Raw genomic sequence first — 21,998 nt, forward strand, 5'->3', positions numbered from 1 at the left:
ATAACACACACCTTTTTCTAGTCAGGGAGAATCCTAACACAAAAACAACCCTACATTATTACGTTATAGGAAACTTGATCTTTATTGGGTAGAATAATCACTCAGTCTTTTATTGATAAAATATTCCTGGCCAGGTTAAGAAAATAGTGAGAACCCAAGCATAAAAGAAACCAGGATAACAGAATACTGTTTTCTGAGTGAAATAGAAATAATTGAAGTAACAAAAGAATATAAACAAACATAAAACAAACATTATCTCATCCATAATCAGAGGATTTTGAGAATATAGAAACTGAACCCTACCATCACTACCTTCCACTCTTTCAAGATAAGAAAGAGTTCTTGGAACCAAAAATATGATTGGTGAAATTTTGAAACAGAACAAATGCAGTAAACATGAGGTCAAAATGTAGGTGCTGAGTTGGAATATATAGTTGATGTAATTTCCCATGGTAGTGGAAAAATAAGCCACAGGGATGTAAAATGAGATACAACTTAAGGATTTAGACCTTTCAAAAGTTGCAAAATCCAGAATAATAAGTATCTTAGGAGAAAGAAGGAAATGGAAGAATCTTTCAAAGAAATAGTAGAAGAAAATCTCTAGAGCTAAATAAATATTGAAATTCTATGGTATAAAAAAATCTAACATGTTTCAAGGAGATTTAATAAACAAAGATTGTGCAAACACATTTTCATGAAGTGTCAACAACAAAGGTCAGATTTTTAGTTTCAGAGCAAAATCAGATTGTTTATTAGGGTTTTGGAAAAAGAGTGATTAGAATCAGAGTATCATGAACAGAACTGGATGGAATGGGTAGATAGATGATAATAAGAGACAATGGAGAACTATAGTCAAATTTCTTTTTTTTTTTTTTAAGATTTTATTTATTTATTCATGGGAGCCACAGTGAGAGAGAGAGAGAGGGAGAGAGAGAGAGAGAGAGAGGCAAAGAGACAGGCAGAGGGAGAAGCAGCTCCATGCAGGGAGCCTGACGTGGGACTCGATCCCAGGTCTCCAGGATCACGCTCTGGGCTGAAGATGGCGCTAAACCGCTGAGCCACCTGGGCTTCCCTATAGTCAAATTTCTAAGGAAAATGATTTTGAAGTTAGAATTCTATTTTATTCAAACCATAAAATGTGAAAACACAATAACTCACATTTGTAATGACTCAAAATTTACTTCTTCCATACTCCTAAAGCAATTAGTTTGAAAATGTAATCTAGCAAAACAAATAAGGAATCCAGGAAAAAGGAAAACATGGGATCTAAAAACAGTGGGTACTCCTTAGTAGTCAGGAGTGCACTGAAAAGGGATCCCAAAATTATGTTTTACTGGGCTAGACAGTCCTTGGTTTTATTACAGAGGAAGTCAGAATGCCTTAAGAAAATTTTAAAAAGTAGAAGAATGCCTTTAAAAAGAAAAATAGCATAAATGTCATAAAATATGTAGAATGAGTTAATTAACTACATTACATAAGTGATATAGAAAGGAGGACATGTTTTTGGTTCCTAAAAGGGAGACATCTCTACTACATAGTCTAGTCTAGAGGTAAAGTGGATTAAGTTTTGTACAATTTTGAGCCACTGTTAGAAGAGATTCTTCTTTTTTGAGAGATGGACTAGTGATGTAGCAGCAGAGAAAGTGTTACATAATAAACTGTTAATTCTCTTCATTGAAAATTATCACATAGTTATAGTTAACACATGGAATATTTACTGTAAATAAGAATGTAAATATTATTAACCATGTTAACATAGAGATGAAGAACATAACTGACCAAAGCTGGAAAATAGGAAGATAGGATAGAGAAAGTGGTAAGGACTTAATGGGGAGTGTATAGTATAAATAATGTCTGAATTGAAACAAAAAATAGACATTTAAGTATATTACTGTTTTAACAATTTTCTTGAAATAGGCACATATACACCAAAGGGGAAGGAATAAGGTAATGAACCCAAATGTGCCCATCAACACAGTTTCAACAATTGGTATCATGTGGCTGCCTTTGTCACAGCTTTAACTCTGCATTTTCTTCCCCCATCCCACCAGATGATTTTATTTTTTTCATTTTATTTTTTTTCATGTGCACCCAATTTGGACTTTATTTATATATATATATATATATATATATATATATATATATATATACACACACACACACACACACACACACACACACTCACACATATATATAAATTTATTTTTTTATTGGTGTTCTATTTGCCAACATATAGAATAACACCCAGTGCTCATCCCATCAATTGCCCCCATCAGTGCCCATCACCCAGTTACCCCCACCTCCCGCCCACCTCCCCTTCTACCCACCCTAGTTTGTTTCCCAGAGTTAGGAGTCTCTCATGTTCTGTCTCCCTTTCTGATATTTCCCACTCATTTTTTCTCCTTTCCCCTTTATTCCCCTTCACTATTTTTTATATTCCCCAAATGAATGAGACCATATAATGTTTGTCCTTCTCCGAATGACTTATTTCACTCAGCATAGTACCCTCCAGTTCCATCCACGTGGAAGCAAATGGTGGGTATTTGTCGTTTCTAGTGGCTGAGTAATACTCCATTATATACATAAACAACGTCTTCTTTATCCATTCATCTTTCGATGGACACCGAGGCTCCTTCCACAGTTTGGCTATTGTGGACATTGCTGCTATAAACATTGGGGTGCAGGTGTCCGGCGTTTCATTGCTTCCCACCAGATGATTTTAAAGCAAAAATGAATTTTGGATCCTGCTTTTCAGTGAAACAGTTTTAAAAAATATCATCTAAAATATTTTGTTTGGTTTTTTTGAAGTAAAATTTGAATATGAAACTATGTGTCAGGTAGTACTTAATCCCCTAAACAAACCCAGAGGTTAGTTCTATTATTCTCATTTTACAAAAATGGAAATGGAAGCACCAAGCATTTAATTATTATTCTCAAGTTATCACAGAAAAAAGTCTAAGCCAGAAGTTACTGAGTTCAACATCTGAATTTCCTCTTATTTTCTTGAATAACATACTACATATTTTAGGATTCTGTTAAACCTATTTCAAACCTATTTTAATGACTTCTACCTTTCTTGACTTTATCTAATAACTTTTAACTTTCCAAGGAACAACTGTAGTGACTGCTGCTGTGGTAGAAGTACATTCACAGGCCTCTCAAGTTAAGACAACACTGAATATGAGCTTCAGAACGGACTATCTCACCATGGTACTGTATAGTCCAGGTCTTGAAAAGGTAAGTTAGGGAGGACAAAATAATTTTTCACCAATTGTTAATATTTCATATGTGTTTTAGAGTATCTTTTCCTCTGAAAAATGTTACTGATCATTTCATTTTAACAACGAAATACATTGAACCACTACACTTTTAAGATGTTATCTTTCCTATAGGCAATGACGTAAAAAATAACCCTTTAAATTATTTTCTTTGGCCTTTCATTAGTGAGCCCTATGGAGATAGAAAATGTGGTAGTTCATCTCTTAAAATGTGTTAGACTTTGTTTTTGTATAAAATTTGTATTGATTTCCTCTTCCATAGACTTCCTTTACAGATGTTCGTGATCCTTCTCTGAAACTTGCTGAATTTAAGTTGGAGAATATCATAAGCACTGCAAAAATGTATACAGATGACTCAACATTTTCTTCCTTCTCATTAAAAAATTGTATTTTAGATGATAAAAGGCCTCATGTCAAGAAGGCAACTCCTAGGTAATAGCGTTCTTACTTTTTACTTGAGAAAGGGTTGATAATATCTTAAAAAAAAAACATATTCCCAGAGTTGCATGTTTATGCATCCTAAGATCTTCAGAGCTTCAATTTAATGGAGTCATGGTTCTCCATCAACCATTTCAAATGTCCTGGTTCAGTTATGTGCTGTTTTTACTGGATAGTTGATGGATTGGTTAAATAGAAATAATCAGTGCCGTGAGATTGGTTTTTAAAATTAATTTCTATTATCTAAGTTATTCTTGATCTTTGCAAGTTGTAATGGGAAAACATGAAAAGAAGGCAAATATGTAGACATTATAAGTTCTAATTTCTTACAGATGTACTTCCTAGTTTATAAAAGTTTTGCTCTAGAAATTCCTAAGTCTGTTATTTTGAGTACTTTGTGATCCTTTAGGAGAAATAACTTCAGAATGCTGGTTTGCTATATTAGTAAAATGGATAAGACGTCTTTTGACTTTCATTGGTGTGTTTGGTTACTTTTAAGATTCTCATAGGAAATATTATTATGTTTTTCAGAATGATAGGACTGACAGTTGGTTTTGACAAAAAGGACATGATGGATGTAAAGTATAGGAGAGTCAGAGATGGTTGGGTGGCTGATTTAGTCCTTCAAGAAACGTATATTTGTGCAAGTGTGGAATTTCTGCTGACAGTTGCAAATGTCTTTCTTGAGGCCTACACCACAGGCACTGCTGTAGAAACCAGTGTTCAAACATGGACTGCTAAGGAAGAAGGTGAGTTATTAGCTAAAATATTTCATATATCTATTACTGAAGTGCTATAATTGCACTGACCATTGATGATCTATCTAGATGATGAGGTTAAGTGACTTACTAAATTAAAATCTTTATTTTTTAGAGGTAAGAGGAAAACTAAAATGTGCTTTCCAGATGTGTAGTTTGCGTGTTTTTCAACATATAAATGTATATTGGATTCCAAAATTATGAGATTTATAATAAGCAAATATACTTCCCTAAAGGAAGCAATTCAAAATATTTTTTTTGAAAAAAAAAACAGGAGAATAATGAACCAACCATTACTTTTCATAATTAAAAATAGTATTTTAACTTAAGGTACTCTTTTATTTTTGTTATTTTTATTTTATTATTTTTTTGGTTATTTTTATAGCTCTCCACTATCTTTTACGTATTTCGTTCATTGTGGCATAGCAGTAGTAGTATCAAGTTGATAGTTGGAAATTGGGTTAGTTTCCAGTTTGCCATTAAAGACTTTTTCCCTCACATTTTAAGATGTTTTGAAGACTATAGCATCTTGAACGCTTACACTAGGAGAATTTCAGTAGATTTCTTTGGGATCTAAGAATCTTTTATTTTTTTACTTGGAATGCAAAAACATTTTCTCATAAATAATTATGCATAAATAATATGTGTCACAAAGATTTATACATATTTTAAAATGTGAACTTGTTTTTGTTTCTGTTTAGTACCTGTACAAGAATCAGTAAAGTGGGAAATGAATATTATTATTAAAAATCCTGAAATTGTGTTTGTGGCTGATATGACAAGAAGTGATGCTCCTGCCTTAGTCATTACAACACAGTGTGAAATTTGTTGGAAAGGTGACCTTGAGAATAATACAATGACTGCTGCCATTAAAGATCTTCAAGTGAGAGCCTGCCCATTTCTTCCAGTCAAGAGAAAAGGCAAAATCACTACTGTGAGTTTACTCTTTCATTATCGGCTTAATTGTAAACTCTTTTGTATTTATCATATACTACTTTAGAAAATTACCTACATACTCTCCAGCCTTTCTCTGTAAAATACCTTTCTTTCTTCTCAGAGAGCCTAGTCTAGATTATTATTACATCAGCTTTGAAACTCTTTCTTTCTTCAGTTGCTCCTCAGTGTTGTATGTATTTTGGGGAATAGTCTAAGGTGTTGTTTTCACTTCTCAAAGACCTCACCTTCGCTTTCTGACCACGTATAAGCTCTTCACTGCTCTTAGGCCTTTGAGAGTTTCTACCAGTTGTTTGCTTTGTTGTTTCAGTTTTATAATTAAAAAAATTTTACTCCCATCTTGACATTTTTGCTCAGTTATATTTTCTTTCTAACAGCTTGAGTTTAGCAGTATGACCACACTTAATCTTCAAAAAGGGTTGGGGAATGTGGTCTTTTTTTCTGAGCTACTTTATGCTCAGATAAAACTTTTATTTCTGTAGAAGAGGAGATGTCAGGTGACAATTAGAGGTCCTTGCTCTATTGGTCCACTCAGAGGTTTCTTCCTTTGTCCACACAAATAATTCATATTTGTCTTTTTCTCATTCATGGAACATATCCATCTCTTCCTCAGACGATGTGATCTCCAAATCCAGGATCTTTAGATGGTAGTTTTCTTTGTTCAGGCTGCTGTGAGTTCTTCTTTTTGATGATCTGTTAACTAAGAGACAAGCTGTGGCATTTCAGCAGTCAGTCAGTCACCATACACAAAACTACTATATAATGGTGGTATAAGGACAGGATAATTGCAATTTAAAAACCCATTCAGAAAAGTAGGGAGTGCTTTGTGGTCACTTATCCATAATGATTGTCATATCCTTCTGAGCAGAAATGTGAAAACTTGGAACTCTTGCAATGGAGTCAAGTTCCTGGGATATGCTATATTGGAGTCTTCCATTTTCACTCCCATGGGAGAACATTGTCATTTTCTCAGATGGCCCTGGCTTTCCCCTCTAAAAGATTTTTTTTTTAACCATTATTTACTGTAGACACATCTGAAGTGGCTATTGTCTTTTTTTGGGAACTGCACTGTTTTCACAGCTTACTTTCTACTGAGTTGGTTACTTGGAGATTGCTCTAATAGTTGAATTAAAAACAGGTTTTGCATGGCTGATAATGGTTTCTCTGGCAGTTCTTCATTCCTTGAACATTTAGTTTACATCTAGGTAGTTCCGGGTGTAAGCAACTGTAACCAAAGAATGCATTCATTTATTCTAGAAAACTCTTTATTTACTAATCTCTATATTTCTACCAATTCTGCCTTCATCCTGATTCAGTAAAGGCTACTTTAATATTTGGATTATAAGATTTATTGAGGGGGACAGTCACTATCTGTACTCTAATATTTGTTGTTTTTGCCACAGGCTAGTTACCATGTTTGATTTTATCAAAAATCAAGGAGCCGCAGTCTTATCTCTTGCTGAGGTTCCTCTTTAGAGCCTGAGTCTCCTCAATATTTTCCTTCCTCTTCTAGGGCTTTGCAAACAGCAGAATGAGGGAACTAACACATAGCAACATTCTGAATATTCCAAATCTGTCTGATGGAAGTTTTAGGCTTTTTTAAAAAGTACATTGTCTGCCTTCCTAAGTATCACCAGTAACAGTTTTACCAAATATTTTGCTGAGGCACTGTTAAAGTCATCAGCTTCGTATTTTTGTAGCCAGAGTACAGGTGTCCAAGAGCACCTGGCTTTGGAGTCCCAAACAGATAGCACTCAGCTACTGGCTGCTTGCAAAATCCAAAGGCAGAAACATGAGTGGTGCTGAAATAAGAAAGGAATTTATTTCAGTGAGGCCAACACTGGGAAGACAGTGGGGCAGTGGAACAGTATCTCAAAGACTGTCTCCAAAATGCAGAAAATGTTTCTATGTTTATATAAGGAAAATGTGGGACAGAGGCGAGGGAGGGAGGTAAAGGTCAGGTCAATCATTGTCTTGGGGTCAGTCACATGGGATCTTGCAGGCTCACGGTATTTCTTCCTGCTTGAGGGGATGCTTTGCCCCAGGGTCTTTTGCCTGAGTTAAGAAATCAGATGCATGGAAAAACTTAATCATTTAGAAAGTACAGATAGAGGTTAAAATGGAGGTAGTTTGACATCCTCTCTCATTTTGAATATCCCATGTCCATTTCAGTTGCTAAATCAGTCAGATATTTTGACTTTGTTACAGTGTGCCAACTATAAGGTATGAAATTCTGTGCTAATTAGGCTGCTGTAATAAGACATACCCCCCAAAAAAGTAGCTAAAGCATAGTTTAACTACCCATCTTGTTGGGCAATTCCTAGGATACAACTTAATCTACTTGTTCAAAGAAATTGATTTTTTCTTTTTAGTCCAATTCTGTGGACCATTCCACTCTACTTAGCAATAGCCTTCTGCTTAGTATATAGCTGAAGAATTTGACAAAAAACTAAAAGGTAAATCACTTCCACATTTTGAGATAATTTTTCTGCTCCTTTTTTCCCCTTCTGGACTTCGCAAGGTTGCTTTGGTAGCTTGCTTATACTGTGAAGCAGACTTTTTAAATGACTTTCAGCTTGTAGATGGATTATTACTGTGCTACAAGTTGCTTCCTGCTCAGATGGAAATAGAAGTCTAGAAAAGGAGATCTTCCACTGGGTAACCATGTGTTAAGGGAAACTTCTATAATTACAGGGAACTTTGAGAAGTGTATTTATAGCCAACCTGCATTTTTGGCCACATACATTTTGATAAGTTGTAGTTAGTGGAACTTTAATTGATGCTGTAGTCATTTTATATTAACAAGAAACAAAATTTCATAATATTAACTGGGGTCAATGGATGCTTAGTAGAACTTCATGAAACTTGTAAAAATGTATGTAAAATGTATACATTCATTTTTTAAAACAAAATTTACTTAATTTTCAAAGGATATATGACACCAAATTTTTCTACCCATTTTAACATATGGAATGTTCTCATCTTTGCTTCCTGGAGAGTATAAATTTATATTTGTCTGACCTTATTTCATCCATTAAAGTGTTTTTTTTAAGATTTATTTATTTATTCATGATAGACATAGAGAGAGAGAGAGGCAGAGACACAGGCAGAGGGAGAAGCAGGCTCCATGCCAGGAGCCCGACATGGGACTCAATCCCGGGACTCCAGGATCACGCCCTGGGCCAGAGGCAGGTGCTAAACTGCTGAGCCACCTGGGGATCCCCCATCCATTAGGTTTTATAATAATTTTTGAATAGATCCCTAAATCCTAATAAAAGCTAAATCATGATCCAGTTAATTGAATTTATTTTATATCCTAATAGCTGTCAGCTTTTTAAAATTCAAATTCCAGTTAGTTAACTTATAATGTAATATTGTTTCAAGTGTCAATATAGTGATTCAACACTTCCATGCATCTCATGCTCATCACAGATGCTTCTTAAGCCCCATCACCTGTTCTGACCATCCCTCACCCACCTCCTCTCCAGTAACCATTAGTTTGTTCTCTGTAGTTACGAGTCTGTTTCTTCGTTTGCCTCTTCTTTTTCTTCCCATATGTTCATCTGTTTTGTTTCTTAAATTTAACATATGAGTGAAATCATATGGTATTTGTCTTTCTCTGACCAACTTATTTTACTTAACATTAATACTTTGTAACTGCATCCGTGATGTTGCAACTGGGAAGATTCCATTCTTTTTTGTGTCTGAGCTGTCAGCTTTTAAAATGAATTTATCTTACTCTATAATTTTCCTAGACTTGTTACATGTAATAATATTTTAAATGGTGTTAGATTTTCTAAAAATCACCAGCAATAGTAACAGTGTATGTTCCTTGAATGATGATAATGATTCATCCTCGCTCTATTCCTGTTGTTAAGTTAGGTGATATTAGTATGATTTTAATATTTGCTTGTGAATTTATGTAGAAAACCTTTAGTATGTTGAGAAATTTTCCATATCTAATTTTGGAAGAATCTTAATCATGAATAAATGTGGAATTTTAATGAGTGCTTACTAACATCTATTGAAAGAAGTATAATATTTTTTACTATTTTTACAATAAAATATATTAATAGTTTTTCCTATAGCCTATGAGCCTTACATTTATGGCTGAAATATCCTAAATTGGAGACTATTTTAATTTCTTCTATATTTTGTTAAAAAGTACTTTATTCTATAATAGAAGACTGTATAACTCCTGGAAGAGTAGCTGAGGGAGGATTCTCAGTAGAAATGAGATTTATGCTGATACCTGAAAGGTAAGTAGGTATTAGCTATTTAAACTTCCACAGGAGAGTCAACAGGAGTGTGTTTCAGGATGAAAGGATAGCATATGCAGAGAACCTGGGTTCCAGAGAGCACAGGTTCCCACTCCACATCTGCTTGTGTACCAGCACCTGTACCTCATATACTCTGCCTTTTTCCTTGTCATTTTGTTATTCAGTGGTCTTCAACTTAGGATACTCCTTCCCACCATCAAGATAGTGTTTGTAAAGTAGGGAATTTATAGTGAGCTCTGGTAGGTTTCTGAAGATATTGTATGTAGCCTAAAACTGCTTCTTTGAAGGGGAAGTAGTAGCATTGGGGAAGGAATGCATCGGTAGTGAAAATCACATAAGACTGGGAACACTTAGGTGAGAGAGTAAGGAGGAAAAAAATGACAGAAATAGCATTGAAATCACAATGGCTATAGTTGGAGACATATAATACTACTAAGAAAATAGTTCCTTTTTAAATGTTTTTACAGGGACACCTGGGTGGCTCAGCAGTTGAGTGTCTGCCTTTAGCTCAGGGCGTGATCCTGGAGTCCCGGGATCGAGTCCCACATCAGGCTCCCTGCATTGAGCCTGCATCTCTTTCTCTTTCTCTCTCTCTCTCTCTCTCTCTCTAACAAATAAATAAGTAAAATCTTAAAAAGAAAAAAAAAGGGGATCCCTGGGTGGCGCAGCGGTTTGGCGCCTGCCTTTGGCCCAGGGCGCGATCCTGGAGACCCGGGATCGAATCCCACATCAGGCTCCTGGTGCATGGAGCCTGCTTCTCCCTCTGCCTGTATCTCTGCCTCTCTCTCTCTCTCTGTGTGTGACTATCATAAATAAATAAAAATTAAAAAAAAAAAGAATGTCTTTACATCATTAAATTCATCTGTATGGACTATGTCACTGACAACTTTAATGTAGTTTTGTCATAAATACATTTACTGTTAATGACTACCTGCATTTTTAATCTTCAATAACTAGATTTGAAAATAAAGGAATTGGGTAAGGATCAACATATACCTTCATATTTATTTTGGGAAGGGACTATTTTAAAAAGTTTCCAAGTTATAGAGAAACTTTTTAAATTAATTTTTTAAAAGATTTTATTTATTTTTATTTTTTTATTTTTTAAATGTTTTTATGTATTTATTCATGAGAGACATGGAGAGAGAGAGAGGCAGAGACACAGGCAGAGGGAGAAGCAGGCTCCTCTTGAATACAGGGAGCCCGATGTGGGACTTGATCCCGGGCCTCCAGGATCACGTCCTGGGCTGAAGGTGGCGCTAAACCGCTGAGCCACCTGGGCTGCCCTAAAGGATTTGTTCATTCATGAGGGACACACAGAGAGAGAGAGAGAGAGAGAGAGAGAGAGAGAGAGAGGCAGAGACACAGGCAGAGGGAGAAGCAGGCTCCATGCAGGGAGCCCGATGTGGGACTCGATCCCGGGACTCCAGGATCATGCCCTGGACCAAAGGCAGGCGCTAAACCGCTGAGCCACCCAGGGATCCCCTATAAAGAAGCTTTTATATGTAATTATAATATTATTTGGTTTTGTCTTCTATAAGATGAAGAGAGAACACAAATCTTATGTTGAAAATCTTGACTCGTGTATTGTAAAGTTATAATTTCTTGTCCTTGAAGTTTAAAGAAATAATTTACTGAATATTTAAGTTATGTACTAGTTGATCTTGCTGATGTTATTAGAATAATGGTAGATTTTAGTGTGATTTCATTCAGGAATGGGTTTGGATCTCTTTTTTCCTGACTAATTCTTCATTGTCAGTATAGGCAAATTCTAAAAGGAGTACAAGATTTCTATTTCCTGCTGCATGTGCCCAGTAGTCTTTATCGTGAACATGTACAGGATCAATAAATATAATTAAGTCACTAATTAGTTAACTTTGAGTTAACCAAAGAGAGATTCTGGATGGGCCTAGCCTAATTTTTAAAATGGTGAAACCCCACAACCATGCTTTTCTGCTGACCTTGAAGGAGCATGAGGAAAAGACTACATGACAAGAACCTGTGAATGACCAGTAGGAATAGAAATAATCTCTGGCCAACAGCTAGCAAGCAAATGGAGATCTTAGTCTTTGGGCCGCAAAGAAATGAATTTGACAACCTGAAGGAGCTTGGGAAAAGATCTTTCCCTAATAACAGATGTTTGTACCAGTAGTAAGATGCTGTGGTAACCATTTATTCAGAATGTTGAGAGCAGCTTTGGAACTGGGCAGTATGCAGAATCTGGAGGAATTTTATGGAGAATGATAAAGCCTCAGTTGTGTTGAACAGACTCTTGGTAGAAATATCATTGGTGATGCTGCCAAGAGGACCTACAAAGAAGGTGAAGGTTGTGTTATTGGAAGCTAAAGGGATGGCTGGAAACACAGTGACAAGGAGCTCTGCAAACTGTGTTTTACAGTTGTCTGGAAAGCAGAACTCTGAGTGACAAACATGGATATATACCTAAGGAGATTTCTAAGCTGCCTGATTCGAAGATGTTGCCTAGTTTCTTATTGTGTATAGTAAAATGCTAGAGGAGAGAAATGAATTGAGAAAGAATAAAGAACCAGAGAACCAGAACTTATGATTTTGATATTTCTTAGCATTCCAAATAGCAGAAGATGCTAAAAGTCAAAAATGGTTGCCAAAAGTGTAACATAGAGAAAAAGACTGTGTGATGGTATAAACTTTTGCTAAATCTTAGGCCAAAAAAATGGTGTTCAGACACACAAGAGAGTCCTTTCAAGAGACTTACATGTTTGACACAGAGGGTGTCTAGGAATCATAAAGGTATCACCCTTTAGCTGTCTCAGCAGGAGACCATGATTATCTCACAAAGATTAGTGGATGTTGCTTTTGTCTAATGGAGTAAAATTTATAGAAGTCCCTCAAGGTTCTCGAGAAAATGGTTTCGGCAAAAACACTGCCATTATGGACTGACAGGGGCAGGGAGTACAAAATGAAGAGAGACTCTTTGAATCCCCCAGATTTCTCCTGGCAGGAAGCAGGATGATAAAACCACTTGGTTGCTAATTTATGCTACCTTTTCTAGGAAAGGAAGGATGATTCAAAAGGTAGAGGGGAGAGCCACAGAGAATTGTTCCTAGGCTTTGAAACTTAATCAAGAAACTCATTTACTTGGCTGGATTTCAGATTACTTTGGGCTAGTGACTTATTTTTACCTTTGATTTTCCCCATTTAACTGGAATATCTGTAATTGTTGACCTGTGTCTGCCCCACCATTTTCTTTTGGGAGGATGGGAGCAGATAACTCCTTTCCCTTTCACAGATCTATAAAAGGGAAATTGTGCCCTAGTAGCTATACTTAATATATTACACCAAGGTACTTACACCGGATTTATATTTTAGACCTTGAGCTGATAAGAGATAGATAAGATTTTGGATTTTGGTGAGAGAGAAAGATGAGATCCATATATGAGTTAACAGATTTAGATGATGAAATTTTAGACTTTGGGTTATAATGGTATGAGGCTCTTAGAAACCTTAGGAGGTGAGTGAATATATTTTGCATTTGAGAGAAACAGGAGTCTTTTGGTGTTAGAGGGCAGAATTCTTCCATAATCAGAGAAAATTTAATCAATTTATGATTATACTAAGTTATTTTATAAACCTAATATTTTTATAATTTTTCCTCATTTGTAGCTGTTCCTATATAAGTTATTTTGTTTCAATTTTATAATGGAAAAGATTTTTATTATAATTTTAAGTAAAATAAAATACGTAAGTTTTATGGGGTTTTGCATATTTAAAGATATTCTTTTGGGCAGCCCGGGTGGCTCATTGGTTTAGCGCCGCCTTCAGCCCAGGGCGTGATCCTGGAGACCCGGGATCAAGTCCCACTTCGGGCTCCCTTCATGGGGCCTGCTTCTCCCTCTGCCTGTGTCTCTGCCTCTTTCTCTGTCTCTCATGAATAAATAAATAAAATCTTTAAAAAAAAATAAAAAAAAATAAAGATATCCTTTGACTTACTGTTTTATTAATGTTGTTACTATTGTTAATGCTTTCTCTTATAAATCATAAGTGTAAAAGATAACTGGTTTTGAGTCACTTGTGTTTTTAAAAAGTTACTTTAACTTATATACTTCATATATAGTTAGGTATTACTAGGAATGTCTTTAAATAAAACTATTTTAAAACAAGGTTAATTTGCCGGTATTGAATTTTTTCTCCTAGGTTTTGCAGCCCTGTGATTTGTTCTATCAAGCTACTCAAGTACGTACAGATCCACAAGTGATGGATATATCAGTAAAATCCCTCACACTAAAGGTAAGTTAATATGTAGTCAGTTTATCATATCTTTGGTGCACCTTTTTAAAAAGTAGTAAAACCTAGAAATAGGCAATTATTATATCAAGTCTTTTAATTGTTAAATAAGCAAAAAACAGCATCTGTGTTTTTGAAAATATTTTATGTGGCAATGTATTGTTTTACAATGTATTAATATACATTTTATAATGAATGATGCATATTTTATTAGTGTTTGACTTCTGTAGTTAACATCTAATATTCTTATGGTATACATAGTTAACTTCTACTAAATCAATCTAATATCTATAAGATCAGATAAATACTTTAAAAATTGAAGTAAGTTAGGGGCACCTGGGTCATTCAGTTGGTTGAACATTTGACTCTTGATTTCGGCTCAGATCATGATGTTGGGGTGATGGGATTGAGTCCCACAATCCGACTCTGCAATTAGCTGGGGTGCTGTTCCAGATTCTCTTTCTTCCTCTCCCTCTGCCCTTTCCCCAGCCTGTGCACATGTGCATGTGCACGCACTTGCTCTCTCTCTCTCAAAAATAAATCTTTTAAAAAAATTTGAAATTGGTTATAAAATTCTGTAGGCAATAAATTATATCTACTATTTCATGGTATTGATAGTTTAATATTATTTTTTCATGATCCTTCAAGTATATTTAATATTTTTTGAGGTACCTAATTTTTTAAAGTGGTGTGGGTAGATTTTTTTATTAGTTTAAATTTTTCCCTAGGTTTCACCAGTCATCATAAATACTGTGATTACCATAACATCAGCACTTTATACATCCAAGGACACCATCCCACAGGAAACTACTTCTACAGCACATTTATGGGAGAAGAAGGATACAAAGAATTTAAAAATATGGTTTCTTGAAGAACCAAATGAAGTTGAAAACAAAGCTCCCACAACTGAATTGATACTTAAAGGAGAGATCATAAGAATGAACATTGATTCTATCTTTATAGTTCTTGAGGCTGGAATTGGTCATAGAACAGTGCCTATGCTGCTGGCAAAGTCACGTTTTTCAGGGGAAGGCAAAAACTGGAGTTCCTTGATAAATCTCTACTGTCAGCTTGAACTAGAAGTAAGCATATGTAATTTTTTTCCAGATTCTATAACAAATAATGCTACATGTGGAGTATTTTTGAAATCTTATGTAGATATTTTAATTAAGCTTATTTTAAATATGATGTTGGCTCACAGTTCTTTTGGAAGAAAGTGTACAAATTTATGCCCTTGGTATGGTTTTTATGTGTACATTATTTTATTGTAATATAAACCTAACTTGGATATTTCAATTGATTTTTATTAACTTAAAGATGATATATTAATAGTGTGGATTAGATTAAGAATTATTATTGTTAAGAATTGAATATCTTTTTTCCTTTAAAAGGATAATAGATTATTTCCAAATCTCTTCTAAAAGAGTAATAGAAGGATATGCCTCAGGCAGCCCAGGTGGCTCAGCGGTTTAGCGCCGCCTTTGGCCCAGGGTCTGCTTCTGGAGACCGGAAGTCTCTTGGGTCCCAAGTCAGACTCCCTGCATGGGGCCCGCTTTTCCCTCTGCCTGTGTCTCTGCCTCTCTCTCTCTCTGTGTCTCTCATGAATAAGACAATGAATGTGTCAATAACACATGATAAATGGACACAGTTTTTGATATTTAGCCCAGTCTGGAAGTCAAGGAGAGATGCTTAAAAGAGAGTTTTATCTGGATTAAATTGTGAAGACTAGATAGTGAGGTTAGGTGTGGTAAGTGCTGAGAGAATGTGTATAAGAAACTAAGTAAAGGCATGGAGAACAGTTTTCATATAAAGAAATAGCAAAGCCAAAAGGAATAGTGGTGGGAAACAGCAGGGAAGATCATTTTGGAAAGTATAAGAATGTCTTATTTCAAAATTTTTCTCTATAGGTACATTATTACAATGAAATGTTCGGTGTATGGGAGCCTTTGCTTGAACCCTTAGAAATTGATCAGACTGAGGATTTTAGACCATGGAATCTTGGAATCAAGGTATATTTGGAGTCTGAAAATTGCTTTTCAAAAACTTAGAATGTCCACACCACAGAAAACAGTTTAATAACAACAAAGTTCAAGTTTTCTCATTGGGAGCCTTGCCTCATGCTTCACTGTTTGACCTGTGAATATGAATATGATTTTCAGACCCAAGGCCAGTGTCTCCTCTGCTACTAACAAACAATCGTGTAACACTTACTGTGTTCCAGACACTGTTCTAAATAATGTACTTTTGCTTGAACCCTTTTGAAGTTAGAGGTTTTTAACTCCATTTTAACCTGTGAAGGAGCTGAGACTCAGAGCTTAAGAGCCTTCCCTGAAGTGGAAGGAGGGACTCTGAGGAGTCCCCACTCAGACCTGCCCTGTTAAATGCCTCTAGCATCTTGTAGGTTGTTTTCTACCCTGCATTTCCTTTGTTCTTTGTTGTTTTTTTTCCCCTTTGTTCTTCGAAGGAAGTACACTATTACTGGTTTTTCAGATATATTGTAAATTTATGTAATTATAAGAATCAGGACCTTTAAATGGATGAAATTGTGTTTCAAAGGGAACTGAAGAATTGCTAATTTATCTCCTCTTAAATAATGGTTCAATCACCTGCAGACAAATTATCAGTGGTTGAAAGCCAGTTAATATAACAACAAAGGTGACTAGCGTGTCCAACTTTTGGTATTAGATTACTATGTTTATTTCGTACATATTTCAGATAAAGTAATGGATAAAGGAACTTCTTTGGTGTTTTTAAGGTCAGAATATATGTGGGTAGTGGATCTATGAATCCTAAAAAAAAAAAAAATCTTACATGGTATTGATTCTCAGGAGTTGTAGGTTCTAATGGTACTGTTCTGCAACTGTTGTTGGACTAATAATAAGTCTCTGGATTTCTAATCTTTATTTATCCCATAACCAATAAGCCAAATGGTTTTTCTTGTTCTGAATGTCCATAAGCTATGAAGCATGTGCTTTTAATCTTTATTCAGATGCCACATATATTTAGTAATTTTAGGGTTTATTTTTCCTTTTGAATTGTACTAGCCATTTTAGTATCACTGAGGAGAGAAGTATTTTTTCTCTAATATTGCTCCTGTCCTGTGTGACCTTAGTTGGTAGATATCCAAGCAATTCCAGTAAGGCTGTGGAACTGATAAAACTTACTGTTGTCTCTAATGTTACTATTGAGATTTGTCTAATTAGTTTTTTTCTTTGCAAAATGAGTAATGTGTTCCCAGAAACAAATTTTCTATAATTTGTTTCTATATTTCTATAATTTGTCGTTTTAGATGAAAAAGAAAACAAAAAAGGCCATTGTTGAGTCAGATACTGAAGAAGAAAATTACAAAGTGCCAGAATATAAAACCGTTATCAGTTTCCATTCAAAAGACCAACTAAACATTACATTATCCAAATGTGGCCTTGTAATGTTGAATAATTTAGTCAAGGTAAGAAGAGAATTTTGAAACCTTAAGTGTTGGTGTACTAGTCTGAGCTAACCCTTTTTTTTCATTGAATAAAAAGCTTTTTGTTAACTTAGTTGCCATACAACCATTAGTGTTCTGCATGTCATTTAGTTTTTCACATTTCATTTTATTTACAATAACTCTTCCTTATTAGGCATTTACAGAAGCTGCCACTGGAACCTCAACTGCCTTCATACGGGATCTAGCGCCATTTATGATTTTGAATTCTCTTGGACTTACTGTCTCTGTTTCACCAAGTGATTCTTTTAGTGTACTCAACCTCCCGTTGGCAAAATCATACATATTGAAAAATGAGGAGAGTTTAAGTATGGACTACGTGGGAACTAAAGACAATGATCATTTCAATGCAATGACCAGCCTAAGCAGTAAACTTTTCTTCATTCTTCTTAGTAAGTAATAAATTGTCTTCCTGGGACTTTAATTATGTTACATTTTTACATAGCATTTTACTCATATGTTGTGGTATCTTACGGGTTTTTAAATCTCCTTCCAAGTAAGTCAGGAATTTTGCTTTTTCATTTGCTTATTGTCACTGTGTATTTGTATTCCAAAATGTGACTTTATCTACTGTGTTATCCAGGGTATGGAATTCACCACTTTGTTTTTTTAGGAGGAAAAATATTTTTTTTTTATAAATTTATTTTTTATTGGTGTTCAGTTTGCCAACATATAGAATAACACCCAGTGCTCATCCCGTCAAGTGCCCACCTCAGTGCCCATCACCCAGTCACCCCCACCCCCTGCCCACCTCCCCTTCTACCACCCCTAGAACGTTTCCCAGAGTTAGGAGTCTTTCATGTTCTGTCTCCCTTTCTGATATTTCCCACTTATTTTTCTCCTTTCCTCTTTATTCCCTTTCACTATTTCTTATATTCCCCAAATCAATGAGACCATATAATGTTTGTCCTTCTCCGATTGACTTATTTCACTCAGCATAATACCCTCCAGTTCCATCCACATTGAAGCAAATGGTGGGTATTTGTTGTTTCTAATGGCTGAGTAATATTCCATTGTATACATAAACCACATCTTCTTTATCCATTCATCTTTCGACCTGCACCCTGATGTTTATAGCAGCAATGTCCACAATAGCCAAACTGTGGAAGGAACCTTGGTGTCCATCGAAAAAGATTTGATCCTGTCCTTATTCAACTTTTACAGACTCTAACTATTTGCTGTTTTAATTCAGTAATATTCCACTAGTTTTACAGCTGAATGAATTCAAAATAGTTTGAATTATGAAAATGGCTCACTGTAATGGTGTTGGGTTTTAAATGGTATTTATTTTCTGCGTGTTGAGGTGGAAGGTGGTTCTTTGTTCTAATTCTCAGAAGTCTTTCGTTTTTATCAGAAATGAAAAGAAATGAAAGTAAAAAATTCTTAAATGTCATAATATTTATTCATTATGAAGTTACCTAATCCTAAAGCCTCATCCACACCCCTTTCTGATCCCCTGACAATTAAATAATTAGGAAGAAAGGAGAGAATCTGAAAGATTAAATAGACATAGGGGAGAAGTACTAAAACTGATAGTGCTTTTGCTTTGTCAGGAAATGTTGCTGAGCCATGGGTAGGTTTCCAGTGTCCCAGCATTGTCAGTGAATTGTTCTCAGTTTTACGTCACTTTGAACTAACATTTGAACTAACATTTTTACGGAGTTAAGTGTGGGGTATATGGAAATAAGTAATTCATACTCCCAGTAAAATGTAATATGTATATTAAATAAATGTATATAAAATTTTGTTTAATCAAGTCTTAGATATCATAAGGTATCATAGGTTGTTGGAATAATGAAAAACTGAAAATTTACAGTTTTTTGGTAATTGCCAGTAACTGCCTATAGATATTAGGCTCTGGTTATTATGACAGCCAAACAAAGATCAATGTTCTTATAATAATTTCTCTTGTTAGTCATTAGAAAACGTTAATATTATTCACTTAGGTTAAACTAATGAATTTTTTTTCCAATTAAAAATTTTTTTTGGTAAAATGCTTTGAAAGTTTTAGATGAATGCTGTGGGAATGTATTGTGGCTTCTTAATATATCATTTTATATAGATTATACGAAGAAATAGCCCTTTTCTATAGTCTTATATCTAAAGACTTCAGTGAGTATATTTATGAGTTTAAGAAATTATCTGATATATCTGGCATGTAACATCTAGTTAATATTAGTATATGATGATTTATAGTAAAAATTTTCAAACATATGTATTCCATTTAGCACCTGCCAACCACTCTACTGCTGATAAAATTCCTTTAACAAAAGTGGGACGGCGACTGTACACTGTAAGACACAGAGAGTCTGGGGTTGAAAGATCAATTGTTTGTCAAGTTGATGGAGTGGAAGGAAGTAAGAAGGTAACAATTCGCTCCCCAGTGCAGGTACGAAATGATCCTTTATTCTGTGGGGTCATATTACACATATTTGTGTGCTAATAAAATAAAGAATATAAACTATAACAGTAATACAATGAATATAAAAAAGAAACCATTACCAGTGATTGTAGTACTCTAGTATGAACAGTGATAGGATTTTGTTTGATATTTCTCATAACTTTTTATAGGACTCTTTTTGTAATATCTTTTCAGACAATTTTTGTAAAAATATTTAATTATTTGAGAGAGCAAGAAAGCAGAGAACATGAGCTGGGAGTGGGACAGGCAGAGGAAGAAGCAGACTCAATCAATGTGGGGCTCAATCCCAGTACCCTGGGATCATGACCTGAGCCAAAGGCAGCCACTTAACCGACTGAGGCATCCGTGCACCCCGTTGTTGGGCTACTATTCTAAAAACACCTCATCAATATTTTGTTTTAGGTCTTGTGGATAGTGTATATTCTTTGATTTTATTAAGAAAATATGAGGAAAATTGTGTACATCTTTATTGATGTTAAACAGATGTACTCCCTACCCTGTTCTTAGACAGAGTATGTTCTGTGTTCTTATTTATATTATTCACACAATACAGAATTTTGGTAAATGGAGTGGAGTACAAAAAAGTATGGCTTCTTTCACTCAGCATAATTTTACCTTTTGTGTATTAATATTATATATAGTTACATGTTGTTTAGTAATCTGTTAAATGGATATTCCAAATACCATTTTGAATGAATCTTTGTATATGGTGTGAAGTAAGGATTGAGGTTTATGTTTTGCCATATGGCTGGCTATTCAGCTGTTCCAGCCAAGATTATCCTTTTCCTGTTAAATTGCCTTGACACTTTTGGCCCAGAAAAACCAAACAGCTTCATATCTTTGTGGATTTATTTCAGAACTTTCTTTCCTGTTTCATTGGTCTATTTATCTTTATGTCAGTACCACAGTGTCTTCATTACTATTTTATCCTGAGTCTTAAAATCAGGTAATACAAGTTGTCCCACCTTGTTTATTTTCAAAGTTGTTTTGGCTATTCTGAGTCCATTCTGATTCCATTTAAATTTTAGACTTAGATTTTCAGTGTTTCCTACAAAACTATGATTAAATTGGCATTTTTACATATTTCTGATTTTTCTTTGCTAGTAGAAGTACAGCTGATTTTGATATTAACTTATATTATGCAACTTTACTAAATGCACTTATTCTCATAGCTTTTTTGTAGACGTAATTTTGGTATCTGCAGATAAAGATTTTTTACTTTTTCTTTCAAATCTGGATATGTATTATTTTACCTTTACTTCCCTGTTGCACTGGCTAGAAACTCCAATGCAATATGAGTAGATGTTCTGAAAGCAGATGTTTTTTGCCTTGTTCTCAGTCTTAGTGGTGACATATTCACTCTTGTCATTAAGTATGTTTTGACTTGTAGTTTTTTTGTAGATGACCTTTCTTAGGTTGAAAATGCTCCCTTCTGTTTCTAGTTTACTGAGAGTTTTTATCAGAAGTGGATGTTGGATTTTGTCAAACAATTTTCTGTTTATTGAAAGGATTTTTAAAAAGATAATTTATTAATATGAATTACATTGAATTTTAATCTCTGGACTCAATAACAATTGATTTTTATTTTATTTTAAAGTTTTTAAATTCCAGTATAATTAAGTGCAGTGCTATTCAAATGTACTGCATAGTGATTCAGGAGTTCTATACATTACTGATTGCTCATCATGATATGGGTATTCTTAACATCCTTCCTGTATTTCACCCATCCCACCACCCACCTCCCATTTGTTAACCACCAGTTTGTTCTCTATACTTGAGTCTCTTTTTTTTTTGTCTTTTTTTTAAACCTAAGAGTGAATCATATGGTATTTGTTTTTCTCTGACTGACTTCATTTAGTGTTCTATTCTGTAGATCCATCCATGTCATTGCAAATGGCAAGATTTCATTCTTTTTTATGGATGAGTAACAATATTACAGTGTTTATACTCCACATCTTTGTCCTTTCATGTATTGGTAGACACTTGGGTTGCTTCCATAATTTGGTTATCATAAATAATGCTGCAATAACATTAATTTATTTCATATTCATTTCAAAACATTTCATAGAATATGTTTTCATATTCTTTGGAGAAATACCCATTAGTGCAATTAACTGGATC

The 21,998-nt window shown here is 34.7% G+C and overlaps 1 protein-coding gene across 3 annotated transcripts in view; it reads left to right on the forward strand.

The window, feature by feature from the left end:
* VPS13A (vacuolar protein sorting 13 homolog A) overlaps positions 1–21,998 on the forward strand; it is a 237,353-nt gene that overhangs the window by 133,999 nt on the left and 81,356 nt on the right. For all 3 annotated transcript variants that reach the window (XM_026001515.2, XM_026001519.2, XM_026001517.2), the window contains exons 36-45: positions 3,110–3,237; positions 3,541–3,710; positions 4,248–4,465; positions 5,176–5,408; positions 13,882–13,974; positions 14,700–15,053; positions 15,879–15,980; positions 17,261–17,419; positions 17,592–17,847; positions 19,684–19,844. In XM_026001515.2, coding sequence (XP_025857300.2) covers positions 3,110–3,237; positions 3,541–3,710; positions 4,248–4,465; positions 5,176–5,408; positions 13,882–13,974; positions 14,700–15,053; positions 15,879–15,980; positions 17,261–17,419; positions 17,592–17,847; positions 19,684–19,844 — 1,874 coding nt within the window. The remainder of the gene's footprint in view (positions 1–3,109; positions 3,238–3,540; positions 3,711–4,247; positions 4,466–5,175; positions 5,409–13,881; positions 13,975–14,699; positions 15,054–15,878; positions 15,981–17,260; positions 17,420–17,591; positions 17,848–19,683; positions 19,845–21,998) is intronic.

Source organism: Vulpes vulpes, chromosome 1 (assembly GCF_048418805.1).
Source record: "Vulpes vulpes isolate BD-2025 chromosome 1, VulVul3, whole genome shotgun sequence".
Taxonomy (NCBI): Eukaryota; Metazoa; Chordata; class Mammalia; order Carnivora; family Canidae; genus Vulpes; species Vulpes vulpes.